Source organism: Antechinus flavipes, chromosome 4, assembly GCF_016432865.1.
Source record: "Antechinus flavipes isolate AdamAnt ecotype Samford, QLD, Australia chromosome 4, AdamAnt_v2, whole genome shotgun sequence".
Classification (NCBI taxonomy): Eukaryota; Metazoa; Chordata; class Mammalia; order Dasyuromorphia; family Dasyuridae; genus Antechinus; species Antechinus flavipes.
The window spans coordinates 388,398,055-388,422,570 of NC_067401.1; the positions used below are offsets into that span (position 1 = coordinate 388,398,055).

A 24,516-nucleotide genomic window follows, 5' to 3' on the forward strand; every position below is an offset into this window, starting at 1 on the left:
CCGACCCAGATCAGCCCCGGGGAACCAGTCCAGAAATAAGGTTTATTTAGGGTGGGCTTAAGCAAACCGGACAATTCTCTTAAGCAAAGCACAGGAAAATAAAGTGGAGCCAAGCGGAGGGCTTGGGTTACAGCACCCACCTCTAGGAAAGAAGGCGAGAGATTAACTGTCGACAAAGGTAGTTCCACCCGCGGGGAATTTCTCTGCTCCTTTAGGAGTCTCAGACTCTGCTGCCAATTAGATGGGGTGGGAGCCGGGGGAGCCGGGAGTCAGTGCTTTCCTGCAGTTGCCGGGGTCCATCATTTATCTCGCGATGAGAGAATATTTGTAAAGCACTTTACAGATCCTAAAGAACTATATAAGTGATAGCTTCCCCCCATCCAGTGGCCATCACCAAGGTTAAGGCTCGGGGATTGGCAACATGATCAAGGCCAATTGAAGTTTCTGATCCCCAAGATCTAATTCTTGTGCTCTTGACTCCCTTGAAGGTTGTACTTTTTTATGCTCTACCCAAGGGTGACCTTCTGAATTTGTTTTAATTTTCCAGTCCCAGTATTTCAGTACAGAAGCTGTGCCCTGGGTACTTGGAGCATATGCAATGCAAGGAGATATCAGTTCATTCCACATTTGGCAAGTATTTATTATAAACCCCTAATGCTTATATTATCGTGCTAGACACAGTGGAAGAGACCTGCATAGTTTATCCAAAAAAAAAAAAAATGGAGGCAGAGATAAGGGGAGAGAGACAGAGAGAGAGAGAGAGAGAGAGAGAGAGACAGAGACAGAGACAGAGACACAGAGAGAGACAGAGACAGAGAGAGACAGAGACAGAGAGAGAGAGAGAGAGAGAGAGAGAGAGAGAGAGAGAGAGAGAGAAGGAAAGAAGGGAAGGAAGGGGATGAGGTTTCAAAGATTAAACCTTTGCATTCTGGTTGGGAAAGAAGACTCGGTGTTACAGTATGGGAGATGTCTTTGGCATCCTATGAATAAGAATTCATTTAAAGGAGGGGGAAAGTTATAAGGACTGGAAGGGTTAAGGATGGCTTCATGGAAGAAGTGAGACCTAAGTTGCTCTTGAAAGATGTGTAGACTTTGTGGAGATGAAAAGTCAGAACATAACCCAGATTGGGTAAAGGGGGAAGTACCAAAACAAAAGTACAGATTCAGGAAAGAACTGGACAAGTTCAGGAGAGCATAAGATGATTAAACAGACTAAAGCAGAGGGTTTGAGGGATAAGATGAACAAGGAAGTTTGGAACTAGATTGGGATTGGGGAGGAAGGGGAGCTTTGAACAATAGTCTTAAAGGTTCGGTCTTCATTCTATATGTAAAAGGGATCCTTGAAAGTTTTTTTTTTTTTTTTAACAAAACAATAGCATGATAAAAGTGATATATAGGAAAATTAACCTGCCAGTAAAGTAAAGAATGGACTGGATCCAAGAGAGAGAGTGAGAGCTGGCTTTTGCAATAATCTAGAAGTGACCTAATGTGACACTAGACTAGATGATGGCAGGCAGTGGCAGGAGGAAGGAAAATGTTGGAGAAATGTTAGCAAAGAAGATTGGACATGATTGACTAAATATATGACTTTCTTGTTCTTCACATTAATATTTCATCTTGCCTTTGTATGGGCTGTCTCTTACATCTGCAATATACCCTCTTTTCATTTTCTGTCTTTTGGAATCCCTATTTTCCTTCAAAGTACAACTTGACTTTAACATTCTGTGTGAGGATTTTCTTGATTTCCCAATTCCATCAGCTAATACTTTGCACTAGCTTCATATATACTTATACATGTACTTGATGCTCCCCAAATAGCATCAAGTGAGCTCTTTAAAGGCAGGAACTCTTGATCTTTGCATTCCCAGAATGTAGCACAGTGCATGGAACATAGTAAATCAGTATTTAATAAATGTTTGTTGATTTATTGATTGAGAAAAGAGCATTGTCACAGAGGAGGATGTAGTAATCTGTAGTGCAGAGATAACTTTTTAGTATATAAAGAGAAACTACAAGGAGGATAACGATAGACTATTTCCATCTTCCTTGTGGATATAATAGGAAAAAAGGAAGGGGGGGGTGTTAAACTATAATAAGAAGGGTTTAGTTTGGATATCAGGGAGAACTTGATTTCAATGGGTTGGATTTATTTTTTTAGTTTTTAAAATATTTTTTTAAAATTTTATTTTCAGTTCTAAATTTTCTTTCCTCTTTCCATTGAGAAGGCAAGAAATATGAGATCCTTTCCATATATAAAGTCATGTGTAACACATTTTCACATTAATTTTAAGGGATTTAAATATTTAGCTCTTTTAGAGAGAACATTTAGCATCTTGTCCTCTGGAATTCTTGAATAATGAAAGTTTCTGGAGGTGGGTCAGATCTGTCTTTGGATCACAAAATGTCTTCTTCCATACATTGGGAAAGCTGTAGAAGCATTCCTAAAAAATACCAGTGTAAAGATGTTCCATTTCCTCACTTTTATTTGACATAGCTCAAGATTTGCTAGCATAAGGTAAGAGAAAGATATTAAAGGCAATACACATAGGTAAAGAGGAAATGAAAACTATCCCTATTTGCAGATTATATGCTGGTTTGCCTAGAAAATTCTAGGGAATCAACAAAGAAACTCATTAAGACAATTAATAGCTTCAACAAAATTGTAAGTTACACAATAAATCCATAAAATGTCAACAGCATTTTCATATACTAATAACAAAATCCAGAAGAATAAAAAGTAACTACAAAATGTATAAAAGGATTTGGGAGTCAAATTACCAGAGCACACTCAATACCTTTATAGATTCAATTACAAAGTGCTCCTTAAAGAAGTAAAGAACAACTCAAATAGCTGAAGGAACGCTCAGTGTTCAAAACTGAGACCTATCAATTATAATAAACATGACAATGGTATCAAAGTTAATTTGTAGATTTAGGAATGGCAATATGGGAGGTGACTTGGAGGTGAGGCCATAGACTCCAACTGAAGGATTTTTGTCCTGTGGATTATCACTATTGCTTCTACTCTGGCCCCATCTTCCTTCATGCTCCCAGAGTCTCAGACTTCAAAAATACTCTTCTGAAACTTATTTATATTATAATTATAATAGTTAATAGCTATATAGCATTTTCACATTTGCAAAGTAAAAATATCATTTTTGTTTTATCTTCATGAAAATCTTGGGAGGTAAGCTCCATTATTATCCAAATTTTCTTGTTGTTCAATCATTTCAGTCACGTCTAACTCTTCCTGTCCCCATTGGTGTTTTCTTAGCAGAGATGCTAGAGTGGCATTTCCTTCTCCAGTCCATTTTACAGATGAGGAAACCAAGGCAAGCAGTGTGAAAATCACACTGCTAGAGGAAGTATCTATGGTCACTCACATTTTCTTGACTCCATGTCCAGTTCTCTAGCTACTGGGCAATCTTCTTGCATCTTTCTGGAAGCTTTGGGAAGAGTCAAACAAGTAGTTCCACCATTCAGGCTAAAGTAGAAGTGGGGAGACAGAGGTACTGGGCTGAATGTGCCTATGTATATGTATGGCCCTATATGGGATAATTTTTAGTAGTTATTACTGCTTCTACAAATACTAATGTGACTATAATAACAATAATAATATCTTCCCTTTGGATGGGTAGTACTTGATATCTTGGCCAGCAAAGTAAGTTTAAATTATGACCTTCTGAAGAAAAATGAATACTCCTTTCTCTTTCTAGTCTCTTCCATGCTAATACCAGTAAAGATACACTGACCCTGAACTGCAGAGATTGCTGGAGCAAAGCTATACTCTTTTATCTTTACTTTTATACACAGCTGACTGGAGACAGGTCCATGGTTAAAAAAAAAACTATAGAGATACAGAAAATCAATGGGATAAAATGGAAATTTTTCTCTCTCCATTGTATAGATAGAAAAATTGAGATCCAAGATGACAGTAGCATGCAGTTCCCAAGATCATAGAACCATATAATGATAAAAACCAGTACCAGAATCCAGAAGTCCTGCCTCCAAATCTGTATGCATTATTCTATACTACTGTTTTTTTAAGGTTTGGGACTTTTAAAAATCAATAGTTTAATATTTAAAAACATTTTAATATTTACTATTAATAATAAAATTAATATTAGTATAAACATATTTAAATTTATCTACATATCCCAGTATGTCCCTCCTATTCTACCAGACAGCCACGCCTTATAATAAAGAAGAAGAAGAAATAGGTCAGACTTAATAGATAGAATACTAGACCTGAAATCAGAAAGAATTGAGTTCAAATCTGGTTTCAGACATTTACTAACTCTATGACGTTGGGCAAATTACTTAACTTCAACAATAAGAATAACATTTTCCTCCCAGGGTTGTTGTGAGTGTCAAATGTTGTTAATGGTTATTTATTAATTAGATTATTATAGAATATAATATTAATTACATTATTATTAGAAATTATTAATTAGAAAACAGCACAGTGCCTGGCACATCATATAAATACATATGTATAATATAAATATATATCATATAAATATAAATGTGAGCTATTGTTATTACTGGGAGAAGATGGTAGATTGCTTGAGCTCAGGAGCTCTGAGTCAAAGTCAGGCTAAAGCATAACGGGGTCCACACTAAGTCTGTCACTGATATGAGCACCTGGAAGCTAAGGGAGAAGGTAGGAGAGATAGGAAGGTCACTCAAACCCAAGGAGGAGCTCAATGACCCAGGTTAGAAATGGAGCAGGACCAGTTGGTAGGATCATGTCAGTGAGCTGCACTTCCAAATAAGAAGACCCATTCTCAAAAAAAAAAAAAAAGGTGGAAAGTTCAACAAAATTATCCAACATATCAAAAAGTCTAGTTTTATATGTGAGGTTTCTCACTTCTGCAAAAAATGGGAGAAAAAAGGTGAAGGAAAGTGTAAGATTTGGAATTTAATGGATATCTGTGTCTGGCTTTGAAGTCGAGATGTTTTTCTTGTTCCCAGATTTCTAATTCATTTAGCTTTCATGGAACTGTGCCAACCAGGGGAGAAAGATCCAGAGCATATCAATGTATCTTGTCTTCCATAGCAGGTCACTTTGTATCCAGGGAAATGCTACAGAATATATTCCTGGCTTCCAAGCCACTTCAATAGAATTACAGATTAGCAGGATTGTAAAAGACTTTGTTCTAACCACCCTCTTTCCCACCTAAATATAAAATCCCTGTCACAATCTTCCCAACAAGGGAGGAACAAGAGTCCTCAGTATCCACTTAATGACCCTCTATGAGGTCAGGTAGCTGAATGTGGGGATTGTGAAATTATGATTACCAATAAAAGTTTGATTTCTATACCCAGCTTATTTTTAATTTTTTTCACTTTTATTAATTTTATTATTCTCTTAAGATTTTTGTATAGCCCACTTAAACTGAATCTCACTTTGAGTCTTTCTGGCAATAGCAATGTGAATTTTGGTTACTCTAAAATTTTTCTCTGCATATATCTCCTTCCTGTCCTCTATCTGTATATCTATTTTATATATCTCTATACCTGAGTCATGTAAAAATTTCTTGGGTAAAAAGGGGTCATAAAGGGTCATGACCTACAGTTTAAGAAGCTTTGCTCTAGAAGTATTTGGGTACAGTGGAGAGAGTACTGGACTTGAAGGCAATAAGACCAGGATTCTTAAGAGTTCACAAACTCACCGGCTGCTTGAGTCTGGGCAAGTTAAACTCTGAGCTTTAGTTTCCTCACCTGTAAAATGAGAGGATTGACCTTGATGATCTCTAAGGCCTCTTCTGTAAATCTTTGATAAGTAGTGTGACCAGAGCACAGTCCAGTGGGATGATCATTTCTTTGATCTATTTGGACAAAAGCACATCCAAACATTTTATCCCCTCCACTCCCATTCAGTAAATTCCAGTGGCTCCCTGTTTCCTTCAGGATCAAATATTTTAAAAATTCTCTCTGGCTTTTTAAGACTTTGATAACCCTGGGCTCCTCCTTCTTTTCCAGTCTCCTTCGATTTTACTCCCCTCCATACACAGCATCCAGTGATACTGTCTTTGCTACTGCCGATGTCCTTCCCATTGCTCACACAAGATCCTCCATGTCCTGATGCTGGGTTCTCATTGACTATCCCTCATACCTGTAATTCTCTTCTTAATTGTCTCCTGAAATCTTGGTAAAATCCTACCTTCTGTAAGTAGCTTTTCCTGATTTCCTGGCCACAATAGAACATAGTTCCATGTTAACCTGTCTGTATTTTATTTGCACATAACCATGTGAATCTTCTCTCTTCCATTAGACTGTAATCTCCTTGAAGACAGGGACAACATTTTTTTGCTGTTTTCCTACCCCCCCCCCGGCACAATGCCTGGCATACCAATAAGTGTTTAATAAATGCTTGCTGACTTGGTTTGGTCATGGTGCTTCTAATAGAAGAGTTGAACTATATAGGTCATTGCTTTTGTACCACTTGGTGGCCAGTTCAAAGGAAATGAGTCTCCTCTGAAATCCCTACAGATTCTCAAAGCTGACACAAAACACCCCAAAGAAGGATGACTTCCCAGATCTTTACAGAGCTGGCAGCCCTTTCAGTTCAATAACTGCTAGTTAGTTATTTCAGTTATTTCCCTTTTCCTCCAGAGCTGGAAGAGGAGGAACAAATGAGACATTAAAATTGGAGGCAGATCCAAGGATACCGTTTCAGAAAGTGATAGCCCATGGTGCCCATATGTAAAGTCTCACTGCCTGGCATCATGGGGGTTCCACCAAATACACAGAACTTTTAGATTCACAAAGTAACTTCTTCAAATAATCTTGCAAGGTAAGTAGTTCAAATACTCTGACTTCCATCTCAGAAGGGAGAGTGGGTAGGGATGGAGAGAAACTCCCTTTACCCACTTAGATCAGCAATCATTTCCAACTTACAAGTCTTCAAGAACTTCTTGGGGCACTGGAAAGGGAGGTGGCTTGTGTAGGGTCACAGTGCCAGTAAGTGCCAGAATCAGCATTTGACCCCAAGCCTTCCCAATTTTAAGACCAGTACTTTAGCCATATCACGCTCCGCCTCTCAATGATTCCCCATTTTTTCAGTTGAGGTTGTGAGGTCATACTAGCACATACTGATGGTGAAGTTAAATGATGGGATTTGAAATCAGCCCTTTAGAAGATTACAGACCAATATTATCTGTCATTCAGTGTCAATCCAGGGGCTGATTTTAATGCTGTCTTGTGTGCCCTCAGTTTTGTGGAGTTTTTTTAATCTGAAAAATGAATGATTTTTTTAAATCTGAAAAATGAATGATTTGAACTCAGTGGACTTATACATCTAAATCTCTGCTCCCGTTTGCTAAGATTCCACAAGCCCTAAAAGTAACATAGCCAATTGTCTTCAGTGCCTTTTGTTGCCTTTTCCCCCTTATTTATTTGAAGATTCACTCTGTGGGTGTTCAGTTGTTTCAATAACACTGAAAGATACTACAGTATTCTGCCATTAGCTTCTTCAACTCATTTTACAGATGAGGAAACTGAGACAAACAGTGACTTTGCCAAAATCATGCAGCTAATAAAGTGTCTGAGGACAGATTTGAACTTGATTCTTTCTAATTCCAGGCCCAGCACTCATCACCTCACTGCCCCAAGGATCCAGTTAGACAAAAATATCTGAGGGTACTCTTCTCCCTTAACTATTATCCCTTGGTCCTCTTTCCATCTATGTGACTTAGTCTCCTTTGGTATGTCATCATATTCCTCCCAGCCATTAAGTACGGGGCGTCTCCCAGGGCTCAGTCCTGGGCACTCATTTTTTAAACTATATATTCAATATAATAATGAATTCATTTCATCAACTCCCAAGTTTTCACTTGGGGCTACCAGGCAGTAAAATAGATTGATTACAGGTTCCAGAGTCAGGAAAACCTGAATTCAAATCTGACCTCAGACACTAACAAGAACAAAGCCCTTCTGTTTGTTTCAGTTTCCTCATTTGTAAAATGAGATAATCATAGCACTTATCTCCCAGAAATGTTGTGAGGCATCAAATGAAATAATAGTAAAGCATTTAGCAGAGTACCTGACTATTAGTGAGTACTACACAAACATTAGCTATTATAATTCACTTACCATCTCTTTTCAGATGTCTCTCAAATATATGTATCTTATTTTCCTCCAATTAATCTTTTATGGGTAGGAGGAAGATGAACCAAACTCTGGTTCGGTACTATCAAATGTTCTTTGGACATCTCCATAGGTATTTCACATCTCAAACTCCAAAAGTAACTCATTATATTTCTACTTCACTCCTTGTACCTACAAAATCATTTATTCCTCCAAAAATGACCATTTTGTTGATGAAATCATTGTGGTTGCTCTTGTTTGTCCTTTGTTCTTGAAGTAGACCATGATATCACATCATCTCCCATTAAAAAAGTTTACTATCTTAAACTATAAAATCATTATATATATACATATATATATATATATAAAACTAACTATAATTAACCAACTTATACTATCTTATAATCATCCTTGATTCTTCTCTTTCAACTACCAAAGACCACCAGTTGCCAAGTCTTGTGCCCCCCATTTTGACAATCTCCAGCCTCTGATCTCCATTCACAAATTGAATGATCAATATTGAATACTCAAATTGACACCCACATCACATCTTATATAAACTATTATAATAGCTCCCTAATTGGTCTCCTCAGCTCTAGTCTCTTCTCTTTCTTCTCTATCCTCCACACAATCACCAAACCAATATTCTTAAAACATAGTGCCCTGACCTACTCAAAAACATTCAACCACTAACACTCTATTGCCTCTAGGATAAAATATAAAATCCTACCATTTGAAGTTCTTCACAATCTGGTTTGCAACTATCTTTCCTGCTACTCACCTTCACATACTTGATGTTTTGATCAAAATGCTAATGGTTTTCTGACTATGACAGTCTATCTCCCACCTCCTGGGCTTTGCACAAGTAGTCCCCAATTTGACTGGATCACACACAGTGATCCAATACGCACAAATGTAAATAAGTCTAAAAAGCTAGCTTTCTATCATGTCTCCTCCTGATTCTTCTCTTTTCCAGGGTAAACCTTCTTTATTTCTTCAACAAATCCTCCTGAAACTCAGACATCATTCTGATTACCACTTCTGAATTCTCTCTATCTGACCAATTCTCATCCCTTATTCCCAGAATCTCTGTCTCCCTTGATATAGCCCAAGAGTTCATTCCCTTTTTTGGCTATTATATCTCCCTGTGAATTCATTTTGAGTTCATCAAAGTCAATCATACAGTCAATCAATAAGCATTTATTAAGGACCTACTAAGTGCCTGCACAATATTTTCTAAAATTCCCAGATCATTTTTAGGCAAACTGACAATCATACCTACCCCATCTTTACCTGTGAAATTGATTCTTAGACATCCCCACCCCCACAATATAAGACTTTGTATTTATCCCTATTAAGTTGTATCCTATATTATATTCATCCCAATATCCTAGCCTTTGAGAATTTTTTAGATTCTGACTTTAACATCTACTGGGGCTAGACTTCCCTCCCTCCTGGGTTTGCGATTTCTGAAAATTCAATAAACTTGCCACCTGCACCTTCCATCCACATCATTGATAAAAAATGTCTAAAGACCCTGAGCCAAGCACACAGATCATTGCGTATCATGTCAGTAATCTCCTTCCAAGATTTCCTAGGTTAATCCTTCTTTGAATCGGACCAATTAACCAGCTCTGTATCCAACTAATTGTGCTATTATTTAGCCTACATTTCTCCATTTTTTCCATGTAAGGAGAAGAGAGGAGGGAAGCGTATTCATTTGGAAATCAAAGGACCTGGATTCAAATCTCACTTCTAATGTATACTAAATATGGGACTTCACATTATTAGTTTTGGGGGACTTTACTTCATTCAGTTTTATAGACTTTTCCATATCACTGGATATTGGATACACTTGTTATTATTATAATAATGTTGGCAACATAGCAAAAGAGTTGGCGGCATTTTAACTCTTTCTTTACCAGGTTCCTTTTGAAGTAATGGCCCTTCTCTCCAAGGGTAAATGGGTTCAGTTAGTTTTAGACTTTCAAGGACCATAAACAAAATTTATGATAAATTCAGACAGGTAGGTGGTACCTGACCAGAAATCAGGAAGACCTGAGTTCAAATATGGCCATAGACATATAATAGCTTTTTGACCCTGAACAAGTCACTTCACACTTGTCTGAATTTCCTCATATACAAAATGGAGATAATAATAGCACCATTTTGTAGGATTGCTGGGAGAATAAAATGAGAGAATATTTGTAAAGGTTTATATAACTGATAGCTATTATTATATAATTGTTGGATTTAATGAATAATAATATGATAATAATAATAAAAGCTAATATTTATATGGCACTCATTATATGCCAAGCACTACGTTAAGTGCTTTCCAATCATTATCTCATTTGATCTTCATAATGAACCTGGGAGATTGGTACTCCCATTTTATCTCCATTTATCCCCTTTTTACAGATAAGAAAACTAAAGTTAGGTGACTTGCCCAGTGTCACATAGCTAATAAGTATCTCATGGGATTTGAAGTCAGGTCCTGAAGATTCTAGATTTGAGTCTATCCATTGCCACACCTATCTGCCCCCAAATACAAATAGTAATATACAAATAAAGTGATCATACTTGTGGGGGAAAAAAGTTCAAAAAGACATATATCCTTATCTTTGTTCCGTGTCCCTGATGTGCTCTATATCCCCAAATCTGTTTGCCCAGGAAAATAAGGCTGCAAGCATGATTGCTCCCAAAAGATCAGTTATATCCAGACAATAATTGTCTTACTTTCACATCTAAGAGCTGTGACATTTTAACTTAGTCAAAAAGAGCTAGCTGAATTCTTAAATTGGTTAGATAACATAAAATACAAGAATTAATACAATGAATATTCCTTAATTCTTCTAGATGAATATCCCTGCCTTCTCTGAGTAAAAAAGCCTGGTCTAATTGAAGTGTTTTAGCAAGGAAAGAGTTTTTGTTGTTATTGTTGTTTTCCCACCATTGTTGGCCCATCACTTGATTGGCTAATCTTTGGGAATTGGGCCACCAGAAAGATCCCCATCATAACTGATATTTTTGTTCTTTTTTTTCCTTAGAAGGATTGATTCTGAGTTACTGGGACAATCTCTGCTGCGCAGCTTCAACTGTAACAGCCATCTTTACTTCCTTGGCTTCCTAAGTGGCATTTCTTCCCACAATTCCCAGGATTTGACCATCAGTTCTCTTGTGAAATTCCTCTTTTTCTATTTTCTGGAAAAAAAAAGAGAGAGAAGCCAGTTTCTATGTGTCTGAGGAATGGAGTTTTAGAGATAGAGCCAGAAAGACTTTTTTATTTTCCACCCATAGAAATGTGCAGTGAAAAGTTTTGTTGACTTATCCTTGTAAAACTGGGATGTCAGAGAAGTTGACCAGGAGGCCTCTTGAGCAGCAGCCAGCTTTTGAGATGGAACTGGTTAGCTTTGAGGAAAGGAGATTGTTTTTCAATAGTAATGGCTTATATTAGAGCCTGGAAGCCCCCAGACAACTTCCTAACAAAAAAAAACTCCAGTCTCACTTTCCAAATCTAAGGTGCGGCTAGAGATGTGACTTCCTCCCTGAAGGTGGATTTCTCTTTAGACTGTGGGGGAATTCTTCAAGGTCTATCTTGACTAGTGACGATGAACAATAATTTCTGCCGGGCCTTAGTGGACCGCAGGTCCGTGACTTCCCCCAGCTGTATGCAGCTGGGGATTGTGGCCCCTCCTGGGCATTCCCACCTTCCCCCCACAGAGTCCTTGATGAGCATGCCTTTCCTGCTCTATCCCAGCAACGTGGAGCCAGCCTATTATGACACATATGGTGGGGTCTTCCCCTACGTCCCGTTCCACAGTCCCTTTGGAGTCTATGACTACCCATTTGAGCCAGCCTTCATCCAGAAACGTAACGAGAGGGAGAGGCAGAGGGTGAAATGTGTCAACGAGGGCTACGCCCGACTCCGGGGGCACCTTCCGGGGGCACTAGCGGAGAAGAGACTCAGCAAAGTGGAGACCCTTCGAGCTGCCATCCGGTACATCAAATACTTGCAAGACCTGCTTAGCACAGCACCAGAGGGCACAGCTTCCACCACTGGGAGTAGTGTCCTGGGTGGAGGACCAGCTCCCAAGCCTCCCCCTGGCCCTCTGACGGACTGCACCAGTGATGGCGAATCTAAAGCCTCTTCTTCCCTGGTCCCAGAGTCTTCCTCTTCCTCCTACTTCTCCTCATCCCCCTTCTGTGAATCAGAGGAATCCAGCCACTGAAGTCCCCCTCCCCCAACCTACAACCCTTCCCCTTTCTTCGTCCCTCTATCTCTGAATCAAGAAGATCAACAGTGTAGGTGCTCCAGGTGGGAAGGGGTGCAGTCTGACGGGCAGTTCTCTACCAATCCATCCTCCTTATCCCAGGCTCCCTAAAGATGTTCGGGAATCAAGGCTAGTGTGAAAGCTCTGTAGACAAACCTTGTGAATGTGCTCTGCAGTATCCCATGATCCCCACTAGATGGCTCTAGACCCCAAAATTCTAGCATCTCCTCTAGGTTCCAGCCTGTGACTAAAATGGTAGCACAATTGACAATCTGTAGTGGTAGGAATTGTCCTAAGCAGAATTCCTTTCAAGGACATAATCACAAATCCAGGCTCATGAATCAAGATACCGCCAAACTCCCTCCCTCACAATCACTCCTACAACTTACACCAAAAAGGGAAAGGGAACAAGCAATTATTGAGTGCCTTCTAGATGCCAGACACCATGCTCAGGTTTTTCAAAGATTCTCTCATTTGAGATAACTCGTTCTTGAGAACCTCGATTTCTCTCCTGGGCTATGACATAAAGGGAGAGGAATACTTGGGGAATAGGGAAATGGGATATTGTGGGATTTATTCTTTCAAGCTCTTTCTGAGGTCATGGTAGGCACAATGAATAGTAGAAGCTGGGATGGGGAGGGGGGACAGCCAGGTGGTGCAGTAAATAGAGCACCAGCCCTGAAGTCAGGAGGACCTGAATTCAAATTTGACCTCAGATACTTAAACACGTCCTGTCTGTGTGAGCCTGGGCAAGTCACTTAACCCCAATTGCCTCAGCAAAAAAAAAAGAAGAAGTTGGGGTGACTGAGCAAAGTAGCATGGGATTGAACTCTATGATTTTAGCTTTCCCAAGGGAAGTCCCACCACCCTTTGGTACCTATGCCCCACTACATAATCCCTTTGGAGTTTGTGACTATGTTTTCAAGCCAGCTTTCATCCAAAAATACAATGAGAGGGAATAGCAGAGTGAAGAGTTATCAATGAGGGTTACATCATATTATGATGCACCAATTCCCTTTCTTTTGTCATTTCTTTTTTTTTTTAATTTTTACAGCAAGCCTCTTGAGGGCAGGGTCTATAATTGTGTGCCTTTTCTCTATACCCATCCCCAGCACACTACCCCTACAAATCAGGTTTTAATAAAAGCTTTTTTTTTTTTTTTGGACTTTTTGGTGTTCTCCCAAAAGCAGCTTTTCCCTCTCCAACTTATCGTCCCTTTTCTTCCTCCTCCCCTCCCTCAGTTCTTTCATCCCAGAGCTCTCCCTAATGGGACTCCTGAGAAAGGTTTCATGATGTCCCCATTGGCTGGACTCCAGCCTGGTGTAGGGAAGGTAACTGTCCAGCCCAAACTTAAACTACTCCTGTGTCGGAAAGAGAAGTCTGATCTTAGGGGGAAAATAGACTGCAAAGAAGGAGAAACTGTAACTAAGAGATGAATTGGGCTTCAGGCCAGTTCCTCACCCTTGTTTGGGGAGTGGGGAGGAGGGGCTGGAGTTAAGGCCTTAGTTTTAGGACAGATAGAGTGTTATAGTGGAAGAAGCCTAGGTTTGAACTCCATTCCTGCTTCCCTTACCTCCCCAAGTCATTTCCCTGTGTGACCCTATTTCTTCCTTAAAATGAAGGAGTGGGGCTCTAGGTCTAGCTAGAAATCTATGGTTCTATTTAAGTGACTAGTTAGAAACAATAATAATAGCTAGCATTTATTTAACACTAATTGAAGTTCACATTTGTTATCTCATTTGGTCATCACAGATCCTGTGAAATAGAAACTGTTGTTATACTTCCCATTTTAGCGATGAGGAAATTGAGTCTCAGAAAACTTAAGTCATTTGTCCAAGTTCATACTGTTATTAAGTGACTAAGGTAGGATTTGAATTCAGGTTTTCCTGATTCCAAATCCAGAATTCTATTTATTACACTTTCTCCCCAGGACAAGAAGCCCAGCCAGGCTCCTGGACATATTCTGAACCCTTTTTATAAGTTTTCTGTCCTCCCTATCCTAAGAGCTCCTCCCCAAGCACCCCAAAATACATCTGGAATATCGCTTCCTATCCCACGTGCAGGCTGGTGTATGGGCGAGGGAAGGAGCGACAGCTGCCCCTTAGCCTCAGGCACTCAAGGACAGCCAAGCTGGGGCTAATTTTACACGCACGCCACCCGCCCGCCCCATCCCCACCCCCAGCCCATCTCAAGCAGCCACCAAGCCCAGGCTCGCCCAGTCCGGGGCAAGGGGCCCTCCAGGACAGGCGCAGGGGAGGAGGGGGAGGGCAGGGTCGGGGAGGCAACGGCGGCGGGGAAAGCATGGAGCCCTCCTCGCCCCAGGACGAGAACCAGAAGAAGAAGCAACCCAAGAAGCCACTTCCTGAGATCCTGCCCCGACCACCCCGGGCACTGTTCTGTCTCACCCTCCAGAACCCCCTGAGGAAGGCCTGCATTAGCATTGTAGAATGGAAGTATCCTTTGAGATCACAGGGAGCATCGGGGATGGGGATGGGGATGGGACGAGGTGGTTGGGAGATCAGGAGATCCCAGCAGGACGGCTGGACCCTGGAGAGGTCAGGGGCTAGGAGGGGAGGTAGAGGAAAGAAGCTGGCAACATTCAGCATTTCAGTGCCCCCGAGGGTCTGTTGTGTGGGCACAATGGTGATGAAGGAGCAGGCAGACCAAGTGAAAATGGAAATGTGGGGTGAGTGAAATTGGATTTCAGGTCAGAGAACCCGGATTTAAACCCCCTCTCTGCTATGTGTGTGACTTAGTATAAGCCTCCAAGCTGCTGATAGGTATTGGACTAGGTGACCTTTCCATTCCCTTCCCACTTACAGTTCTTGAAATTTTGGGAATAAATGCTTGAAATCCCAGAGTATTAGGCTGATAAGGCTGGGTTAGGGGAGGTGGGAAATCAGATATTGAAATGGAGAGGGGGAAAGTGAAATCCTCCCCTAAAGAACATCACCAAAGTGGAAAAGAAGGCTAAGAAGTGTTTCGGTTTTAGCCCAAACTGTTCCAAGGGTGACACTGGAAATCACCTCCATCAGGCTTTGTTGTAGCTCCTGTCAGGAAGGAAGGAGGTCTCTGCACTGGCTTAGAATTTCAAGGGGTACAGAAGGACTCTGAAAAAGAAGGATATAATTAAAAAGGTGAATCTGGGGGTGTGAGAAAGATGGGGACTATTGTCTGTACACTAATCCATATCCATATTCTTTCACATACATAACCCTCTCTCACCTCCCTCCAAATCTTAATCTAAATATTCTGTTTCTATGACCATGGCTCTTTCAACAATATAAGTCTGCTAGTGTGACCAAGTCTAAAGAAATTAGGAAAAAATAGGATTTGGGGTGGGGAAAGTATAGTGTGAGGAGAGCAGAGCAGAAGAGGGGAACAAAGAACAGGGGAGCAGAGAATAAAGGGAATTGGACTCCATCACACTGACAAAGATAATATATTGTCATTGAATGAAATCAGGAAAATGTTCTCTCAGTCACTGACACTCCCCATTCCTGATTCCTCTCTTGCTTTACTATAGGGTGACAGCTTTAAGGGCCAGTGAATAAGAATGATGTTTCATAAGTAGTCACTATTTTCTCCTATTGGAACCAAGCCCTATAAACAGCGAAGGGACAAAGGAAGAGTCAGGATATTTAGAATGAGGGATGTAGGGGAAGGCTATCACACAGGGTTCTGGAAAGGTGAGCACAGGGCGGCCCTGGGAAAGGAGAAGAAAAAGTTAAAGCAAGAAAAACAAATTATTTCAGGAAAAAGTTTGAGAGCTATTTGAAATAACTTGGGAAATGCATCAATCCTATTCCCCACAGCTGCTCTCTGCCTATCCTAGATCAAATCTCCCTTTCTGTTTCTCTTCCCCATGTGCCAAAAGGTTTCTCTGCCCACCCACACCATCCCCATTGTGACCCTTTCCCTCTGTTTGTTTCTTAAATCCCCTTTGTACTCCTTACTTCTTGCTTGCTCATTTTCTTGTCTCCTCTCCTCTCCTCTGCTTCCATGTCCTTCTCCACCCCATTCCATTCTGCAAAGTCAATAGAATAAGGTTTTCTCAACCAAGTCCTTTTTTATTATTATTATAGATTTTTTATTTACAAGTTATATGCATGGGTAATTTTACAGCATTGACAATTGCCAAACCTTTTGTTCCAATTTTCCCCCTCCTTCCCCTCACCTCTTCCCCCAGATGGCAGGTTGACCAATACATGTTAAATATGTTAAAGTATAAATTAAATACAATATAAGTATACATGTCCAAACAGTTATTTTGCTGTACAAAAAGAATCGGACTTTGAAATAGTGTACTATTAGCCTATAAAGAAAATAAAAAATACAGGCAGACAAAAATATAGGGATTGGGAATTCAATGTAATGGTTCTTAGTGATCTCCCAGAGTTCTTTCGCTGGGTGTAGCTGGTTCAATTCATTACTGCTCTATTGGAACTGATTGAAAACCCTAAGACTACCTACCTTCCGTCTTCTATCCCCCCCAGAATTCAGCTTTGTCTCCTAGTTCAGTTCCAGGGTTCCAACAGGAGAGAATAGTAACCACTTACGAAGGATCAATCTTACTCCCTGGCCCTTAAAGCTGTCACCCAGTAGTAAAGCAAGAGAGGAACAGGAATGGGGAATCTCAGCCGCTGAGAGAATTTCCTAATTTCATTCAACAACAATATATTCTTTGTTAAATGTGACCGAGTCCAATTCCCTTTATTCTCTACTCCCCTGTCCTTTGCCCCTCTCTATTCTGTCCTATTCTTCTTATACCATGCCCTCTCCCTCCCATCCTAATTTTCCCTAATTTCTAAATTTCTTTAGGCTCAATCACAGTTGAAGACTTAACTATCATGTTATTGAAAGAGCCACAGTCATAGAAGCAGATCATTTAGATGAAGATTTGGTGGGAAGTGTGTGAAAGCGTATGGATATGAAACAGGGCAGAGACAATGGATCTTGCAGTTGTGAAGCTGTCTTCAAATCTCATGACTGACAATTAATATCTGTGTGACAGTAGAAAGCAACTTAGCCTCTCAGCACCCCCGGGCAACTTTTGATGCTGTCAATTCCAGATTAATTGCTGATTTGCATTAGTAGTGAGAAAGGAGGTTCCACACCTGAAGTTCTCTATGCTGATGAAATCACAGGTGTCCACCTCCCTTCTTCTCTGATCCCCGCAAAAAGTTCTGCATTTCTTGTTTTTAAATAATAAATTTTAGTTGATATCTTGTGTTTTTTCATCACCAAAATTTCCCCAAGGATCCCTTTCCTCTCCCTCCCTGAGCTACTCTGCACTAAAGCTCTGCATTTCTAAGTATATATAAGGAAGAGGTATTCAAATGTATGCATGTAGGACTGTGTGTGTGCAAATGTGTACAATGACTTAACTAAGGAAATCTCCTTCAATCGCTGGAAATGAGAGTTGATTCTTTTCTGAGAGCTGTACACCTGCTCTTTTCTATATATGCTGCCATAATATATATATATATACTTCTATATATAGCTATATCACCAGCTATCTTATATATATACTGTCATTATATATATGTATATAATATATATAAACACACTCTATATATACTGCCATAATATATATATGTATACTATACACACACACACACACACACACACACACACACACACTCTTCTATATATACTGCCATAATACATATCCAACATATCCAACCTAATCAGATTCCCAGAAATCCATGAATCCTTTGGAGGAGAAAGAAAAAGGAGAGAGGTTGAGAGAGACAGAGACAGAGACAGAGAAAGAGAGAGAGATGTAGGATTCTTCAAGATGTAGGATTCTTTGAGACAAAAGGTTTATAAGAGAGTGAAACTTTAAAACTACTTGACAATTACAAATCAGTTCAGTTCTACATATAGCTGTTTTGTTATATTGATGACTGTTTAACAATCATTGTTACACACACCTGAGAGCAAAGTTAAGTAGATCATTAAAACAGGTGAACACCTCAACCATTCTGCATCCAATGTCCTCTACTGAGAGGAAGAAATTTCAATGTGTACTTCCTGAACCTCCAAGGAATAAGTATTGGGTGCTGGAAAGAAGGAGCAAAGTTACAGAGCTTAATAAGATGGAGAAACCATTCTGCCTGATGAATAAAATATGTACTGAGATAACTCCAATATTATTTCAATTAAACTTGGCAAATGTATTAAGTTCCTGCCATGGGTAAGGCCCTGTGGTAGGAGATGCACGGACAAGGACTGCATTGTAGTGGTACATGTGTGTGATCTAAAAATTGGTGACATAAAAAAGGGAGGCGGCACTTAGATGACTCAGTGGCTCTCAGAGCACCAGCCCTAAAATCAGGAGGACCTGAGTTCAAATCTGATTTCAGACACTTAACACTTCCTGGCTGTGGCGACCCTGGGCAACTCACTTAATCCCAATTGCCTCAGCCAAAAAAAAAAAAGTGAGTGCATTTTGGGGGGTGCAATTTCATATAATAATTATAAATTTCATTTATAAAATGTGTAAATCACTCTCCCCATTTTACAAATATTGAAACAGACAATTTAAGTGACTTGCACCTGGTCTCATAGTTAATAATTATTAAAAGCAATATTTAACCCCAAGTCTTCAATTATTAAGACTTATGAGAGTTGGCATTTGAGCTGGTCCTTGAAGGATGAAGAAACTTTGACAGAGATAATCACAAAAATAATCATATTTATAGAAATGTTTCAAGGTTTACAAAGTGCTTTCCTTACAATACCCTGTGAAGCAGGTAGGACAGATATGATTATGTCTTTTTGCAATCTCAGAAACTGGTGAGTCATCCAGATGGAATAAAGAAGATGAGTTGAAATCCTTCAGACACGTATTGTTTATGTGACTTTGGGGCAAGCCACTTAACATTTCTCAGCCTCCGTTTCTTCACCTGAAAAGTGAGGATAATAATGGCAGAGTTATTGCAAGGATTAAACAAAACAATGCATACAAAGTTTTCAAATCTTAAAGCTCTATAGAAATGTTTGCTATTTTTATTAGTCAAGGTCAGCTTAGTTAGCATGAATTAGGACCTAGATTCAAACCTACAGATTCAAATCTCCAACACCTGAGTGAAAGTCCATTGCTCTTTCTATAATACCCACTGATGCTCATAAGTGACATGGAAAGAATCATGGAACCCGAGTTCTACCATTTCTTATTTGGATGAAGTTAGGCAAGCCAAGCCAAGAGTTAACACAGAGGTTAATCTCTCTGGACTCCATGTCCTCATCCATAAAATATTCATGTTCAACTGGATAACTTCTAGGGTTCCTTCTAGTACTAGATTTAGATTCTATGATGTTCCAGAAGAAAAGCTATAGAGATAGGAAAGTACAGATCTGATCTGAATAATTTTTGTATGTTGAAAAATTTGGATAATTGTGTGTATGTGTTAAGTGAATTTCACTGAATAGTGAAGAATCTCATTTAATTATAGCAACATCTCACAAGGTATAGTTCCCCAAAAAAACTTTTAGGAAGTCTGTAAGGTCAAAACTATTTTCATAAAGATATTTAAATTTCTAATACAGTGAATATCAATAGATAAAACCTACATAAACAACGCTGCTTGGGGAGAGCCTCAATAATTTTTAAAAGTGTAAAAAGGTTCTGTGACCAAAAAGTTTTGAGAATCACTGGACTAGACTCTAATCAAAGACAGCAAATCCCTGGCTACTGGCCACACTGCTGACCACAGTTCTCCTGAGTGTGGCCTGAATCAGATTAAAATATAATTGGGAAATATCTAAGAAAATAAACAAAACTACAATAAAACATAAATAATGTTAATATGTGGTTTTCTGAATCAATATGTGGCCTGCATAGATCCCTAAGTGTGGTTTGGTTACCCCTATTTCTATTTGAATTTATCATCACTGGACTAGAGTAGAAGGTACCATAAAAAAGTTAGGGGTATAAGAAGCCTGAAAAATCTCAGATCACAGAGAGACTTAAAATTCTGTGATTAGAGTAGACTTTATTTTGTAGGCTTTTGGGGAGACATTGAAAGTTGTTTTATTTTAAAGGAATGAGATAGAGTTTTTTTTTAGGAAGACCACCACAAAATTGAAGTGCTAAAGTGTCATGGTTGGTATATATAGCATGAGTAATATTTCTAAATGTGAAGTAAGAAATTCACTTTTCCAAAGTTTGAGAATATCACAATATAAGATATTGTGATATTCTCCTTGAACCCTTGTGAGTGAATCCTAAATCCCTTTTCCTGGATACAACTCCCACAGAGGGACAGTGGATTATTTGCCTGGGATTCTGCAAGGATACCAAAAAAATTCTGCATGCAGTACTGGCTGTATAGGAATACAGTTCTGGGTTATTTGTCAACCCTCTTCCTTCAAAAGGGGCCACCTGCTATCAAGGACTCTCCTTAACCCTGACTTCAGACCCTTTGAGACAATCATCTTACTCACTATCTTTGCCAACTGCGTGGCTCTGGCGGTGTACTTGCCCATGCCTGAGGATGACAACAATTCCCTCAACCTTGGCCTGGTAAGCAAGCCTTGACTACCCATTTCCACAGAATCATAGAACATATGAGCTGAAAGGGACCTCCTGAAAAAAATAACCTTTTAAAAGAATCCCTGCACTTGTATATCCAATTAGTCATCCAGCCTCCAATTGAAGACCCCTACAAAAAAGAAACTCATTACCCTGCAGGGCAGCCCATGCCACTTGAGGACAGCTCCAATGATTAGATAATTTCTCCTGATATTAAGCCTAATTTGTCTCTTTCCAACGTCCTCCTGCAGTCAGGAACCCTCATCTTCCTAAATTCAAATCTGGCCTCAGACACTTATTTACTCAGGCAAGTCATTGTCCCCTGCTTGCCTCAGTTTCTTCGTCTGTAAAATGAGCTGCAGAAGGAAATGGCAAAACACTCCAATATCTTTGTCAAGAAAATCCCAAATGAGGTCATAAAGAATCAGACAAGACTGAACAATTTCTACCCATTGCTTCTAGCCCTATCCCCTAACAGGACAAAACTTATCTTTTTGCCACCTGATAGCTCTTCAAGAGCTTCAATATCCTCTACATCCCTAGTTTTCTCAACTCCTCCTCCACTCTTGGTTTAATCATCAGTTTGTCTATGTCCTTCCCAAACTGTGATCCCCACAACTGAGCACAGTTGGGGGGGAAAGGAAGGTTGCAAGGAGCAACAGGGATGATTTTTTAATTGCTGGAAATGATGCCTCTTCTTGGGCTGCCTAAGTTCTTCTGGGCTTTTTGGGAAGTCCTACCAGGCTACTGACTCACCCTGAATTTGCATTCCATCCCATTCCTTTGGAATGTAGCCAATTTTGTTTTCCACCTGGCTCTGGACAACCCCTTGGGCTCCAGGTACAGATGGAGTTGGTCAGTCTCTACTACTGGGGAGATAAAAGGTGAGATTGCACCTGGGTGATTTCCAAGGTCCCTTCCAGCTCTAAATTCTATGACACTGAGTCATAAGCCATTTAATAGGGTTATAAGATGAAGGACTGCAATCTTCCCTTCCCTGAATATAATCCTAGGAGAAATATAGTACTATTGGCTGTCTTTATGGAAGGCTATAGATGTTACCTTATAGGAGGGAACAAATTTGAAAATTTAGTCCCTTCTGCCTCAAAGTATGCCTCCTGGTAGACCACAAAGGTTACCTCTAAATCAGACTATTAGGGGCAGAAAATCTAGGCCATTGAGAGACTCTTTCTCTAAAGAGAGTGGCAGGCTGAGCTTTGAAATCAGGAAGACTTACATTCATATTCTATTGCTGATACTTTCTACTATAAGTTATGAGGGAAATATAATTTATGGAAAAATATATTTATGGAAATCACTTTACAGAGTTCAAATTAGGTTATGTTGGTAAAGACTTTTGCATTTCAAACACTGAAGGGAGGGGAGCAAACTCTGCTTTCCCATCAGTGAAAGGAGTGGCTTGGACTCTCATAGATTTCTGAGATTTTGGTTTTTGCTAATTTCCCTGGCCAAGGAAACATTCATTGGGTTTAGATGGGGATCAGTATTTGGAGGGGTTTCCCAGCCCTATCTCAAACCTGTGGGATATTTCCTGAGACAAAGAGATTAATAAAAACTTAAAATCTCCAATGTCTGTGACAGTCCAGTGTGGTGCTATATAAATGTTATTATTCTCTTTATCATGACTTCATTAGATTGGGGATGTTGAAGTACTGAAGAATGTCCTAAACTTCTTGATCTCCCCATTCCCCCAAGATACAAATCTATCTACTTCTATTGTCTTATGTAAAGAAAGATTACCTGTTTACCCTGGAGAAAGTATGCTCTAACTAAGCTGTTGGGCATGTGCTGAGACCTAAATAAATACATTTTAATTTCCAGAGTTCTTTTATATTAGGTGTTCATAGATTTCTGTCTTGATTTGGTGGGAAGCTGGGATTCTACAGGTACTTTTGTTTCAGACAAAGGCTTTCTACCAGGTAGAATAGAAGGGAGAAAGTACAAGTAAAAGTTTTTAGTTGTGAAATGGGGGTAGTTTATACAAATAGCAGAACCAGAAATGGGGCTCTACTCCTAGTACTCATTTAGGGTAAAGGATGGCATGTTTTCTCCTCAAGGCATCCTCTTGCAGTCCACCATCCTGTACCAATTCAAGAGCTGAAGATGAGGAGGGAGGTTCTGGGAAAAAAAGAAAGGAGTGAGTGGAAAAGTAGTAGAGGCCCATCCCCTATGGTATCATAACAACACCCCCACAATACTCCACTTGCTGTCTTTTGCCGATGCTCTCCCTGCACTTTTCTTTCTGTCTCCCCTCATCACTTTTTGTCCCAGGTGAAAAAAAATACAAAGTTGCTTCTATGAAAATAACTAGTTTGAAAGTTTGCAAAGCAGATATTACATCATCCCCATTTTGCAGAGAAGGAAATGGGCTCAAAGAGGTTAATTAAATGACTTTCCAACAGTCACATGATTAGGAATTTTAAATCTGGGTCTCAAATCTAAGTCTTTTGCCTCTGCTTAGAGCACTCTTTGGAGCAGCTGAGTAGAGCCCTGGACAGAGTATTAGGTCTGAAGACTCACCTTCCTGAGTTCAAATCCAGCCTCAAATACTTACTACCTGTGTGATCTTGGGCAAGTCACTTCACTCTGTTTGCCTCAGTTTCCTCATCTGCAAAATGAGTTGGAGAAGAAAATGGCAAATCAATCCACTGTCTTTCCAAGAAAACCCCAAATGGGTTGAGAAGAGACAGGTAAGACTAAAAAATGACTGAATAACAAAGAACATCTTTATTCTGTACAATATCAGATAGGGGTGAAAAACTGTGCCCATATTAAAAATTGCCTATAGAAAACCAAGAGCTAACTAGTTAACCTTTAAGATTAATCCCAACTACAACTATTTATGTAACTAATGGCATAAATTCTCTAAGTTTGCACAAATTAGTTTTATCTTTTGAAAAAAAACAAATTTCTTTTGTGTTTATACCACTGTTATCTCAGTCATCCAGCATTGAATCTGCTCTTAGAACAAAGAAATAATGATTGATTTTGACAGCATATTCTTTGTTCTGTCTGGAATCAATCTTAAGGATGAGGGAGGACAGGGGCTCCCCACATGTAATTCTTTGGCTTTTGCCCCTACGTTATGTATTTCTAGCCAAGTCAGATTATACATGAATTCAAAGCAGCAATGTTCCAGTAAAAGAAAGTGGTAAGGAAATAACAAGGAAGCTGGTTAATTATTCAGCACTACTGGCACCCACTCCCACTGACTGTCACCCCTCTCCCCCATTTGTCTCCTAGGAGTGCAAGTCAGCTCTCTGCTAACCTCTCTGTTTCCCCAACACAGTAGGAGAGAGCTATGTCTGTCCTCCCCAGCAGGGAGTTAGTTTAGCAGCATCTGCAGCTTTGAGGAAGGCTGTTTCTTTGTCATAACAATGAAAACTAAGGAGAGCTGGATTTTTCTTAGGAATCAGGTCTCCCCTGTCTCTTCCTGGCAGCGCCTAAACCTCTCCAATCCTGTATCCTCTCACCCTCTTGAGAATCCCATTGTCTCTTTAATATTATGAATATTAAAAGCAAGCGTGCTCTGCCAGAGTGAGTGCTGGGTAATGTCATCATCCATCCCTCCATCTATCTCCCCACACGCCT

The 24,516-nt window shown here is 39.7% G+C and overlaps 2 protein-coding genes across 3 annotated transcripts in view; both read left to right on the forward strand.

Moving 5' to 3' along the window:
• Nucleotides 1-11,702: 11,702 nt before the first annotated feature.
• On the forward strand, nucleotides 11,703-12,345 carry ASCL5 (achaete-scute family bHLH transcription factor 5). The gene has a single exon (XM_051994188.1). It carries the CDS (start codon nucleotides 11,703-11,705, stop codon nucleotides 12,321-12,323), a length of 621 nt encoding a protein of 206 aa, XP_051850148.1. The 3' UTR covers nucleotides 12,324-12,345.
• A 2,264-nt stretch (nucleotides 12,346-14,609) lies between these two features.
• Nucleotides 14,610-24,516, forward strand: part of CACNA1S (calcium voltage-gated channel subunit alpha1 S) — a 101,638-nt gene continuing 91,731 nt past the window's right edge. For both annotated transcript variants that reach the window (XM_051998675.1, XM_051998676.1), the window contains exons 1-2: nucleotides 14,610-14,818; nucleotides 20,790-20,895. In XM_051998675.1, coding sequence (XP_051854635.1) covers nucleotides 14,667-14,818; nucleotides 20,790-20,895 — 258 coding nt within the window. In that variant the 5' untranslated portion in view covers nucleotides 14,610-14,666. The remainder of the gene's footprint in view (nucleotides 14,819-20,789; nucleotides 20,896-24,516) is intronic.

Coding starts and splice junctions, on each gene's coding strand:
- ASCL5 (XM_051994188.1), top strand. CDS start 11,703: ATGAACAATAATTTCTGCCGGGCCTTAGTGGACCGCAGGTCCGTGACT.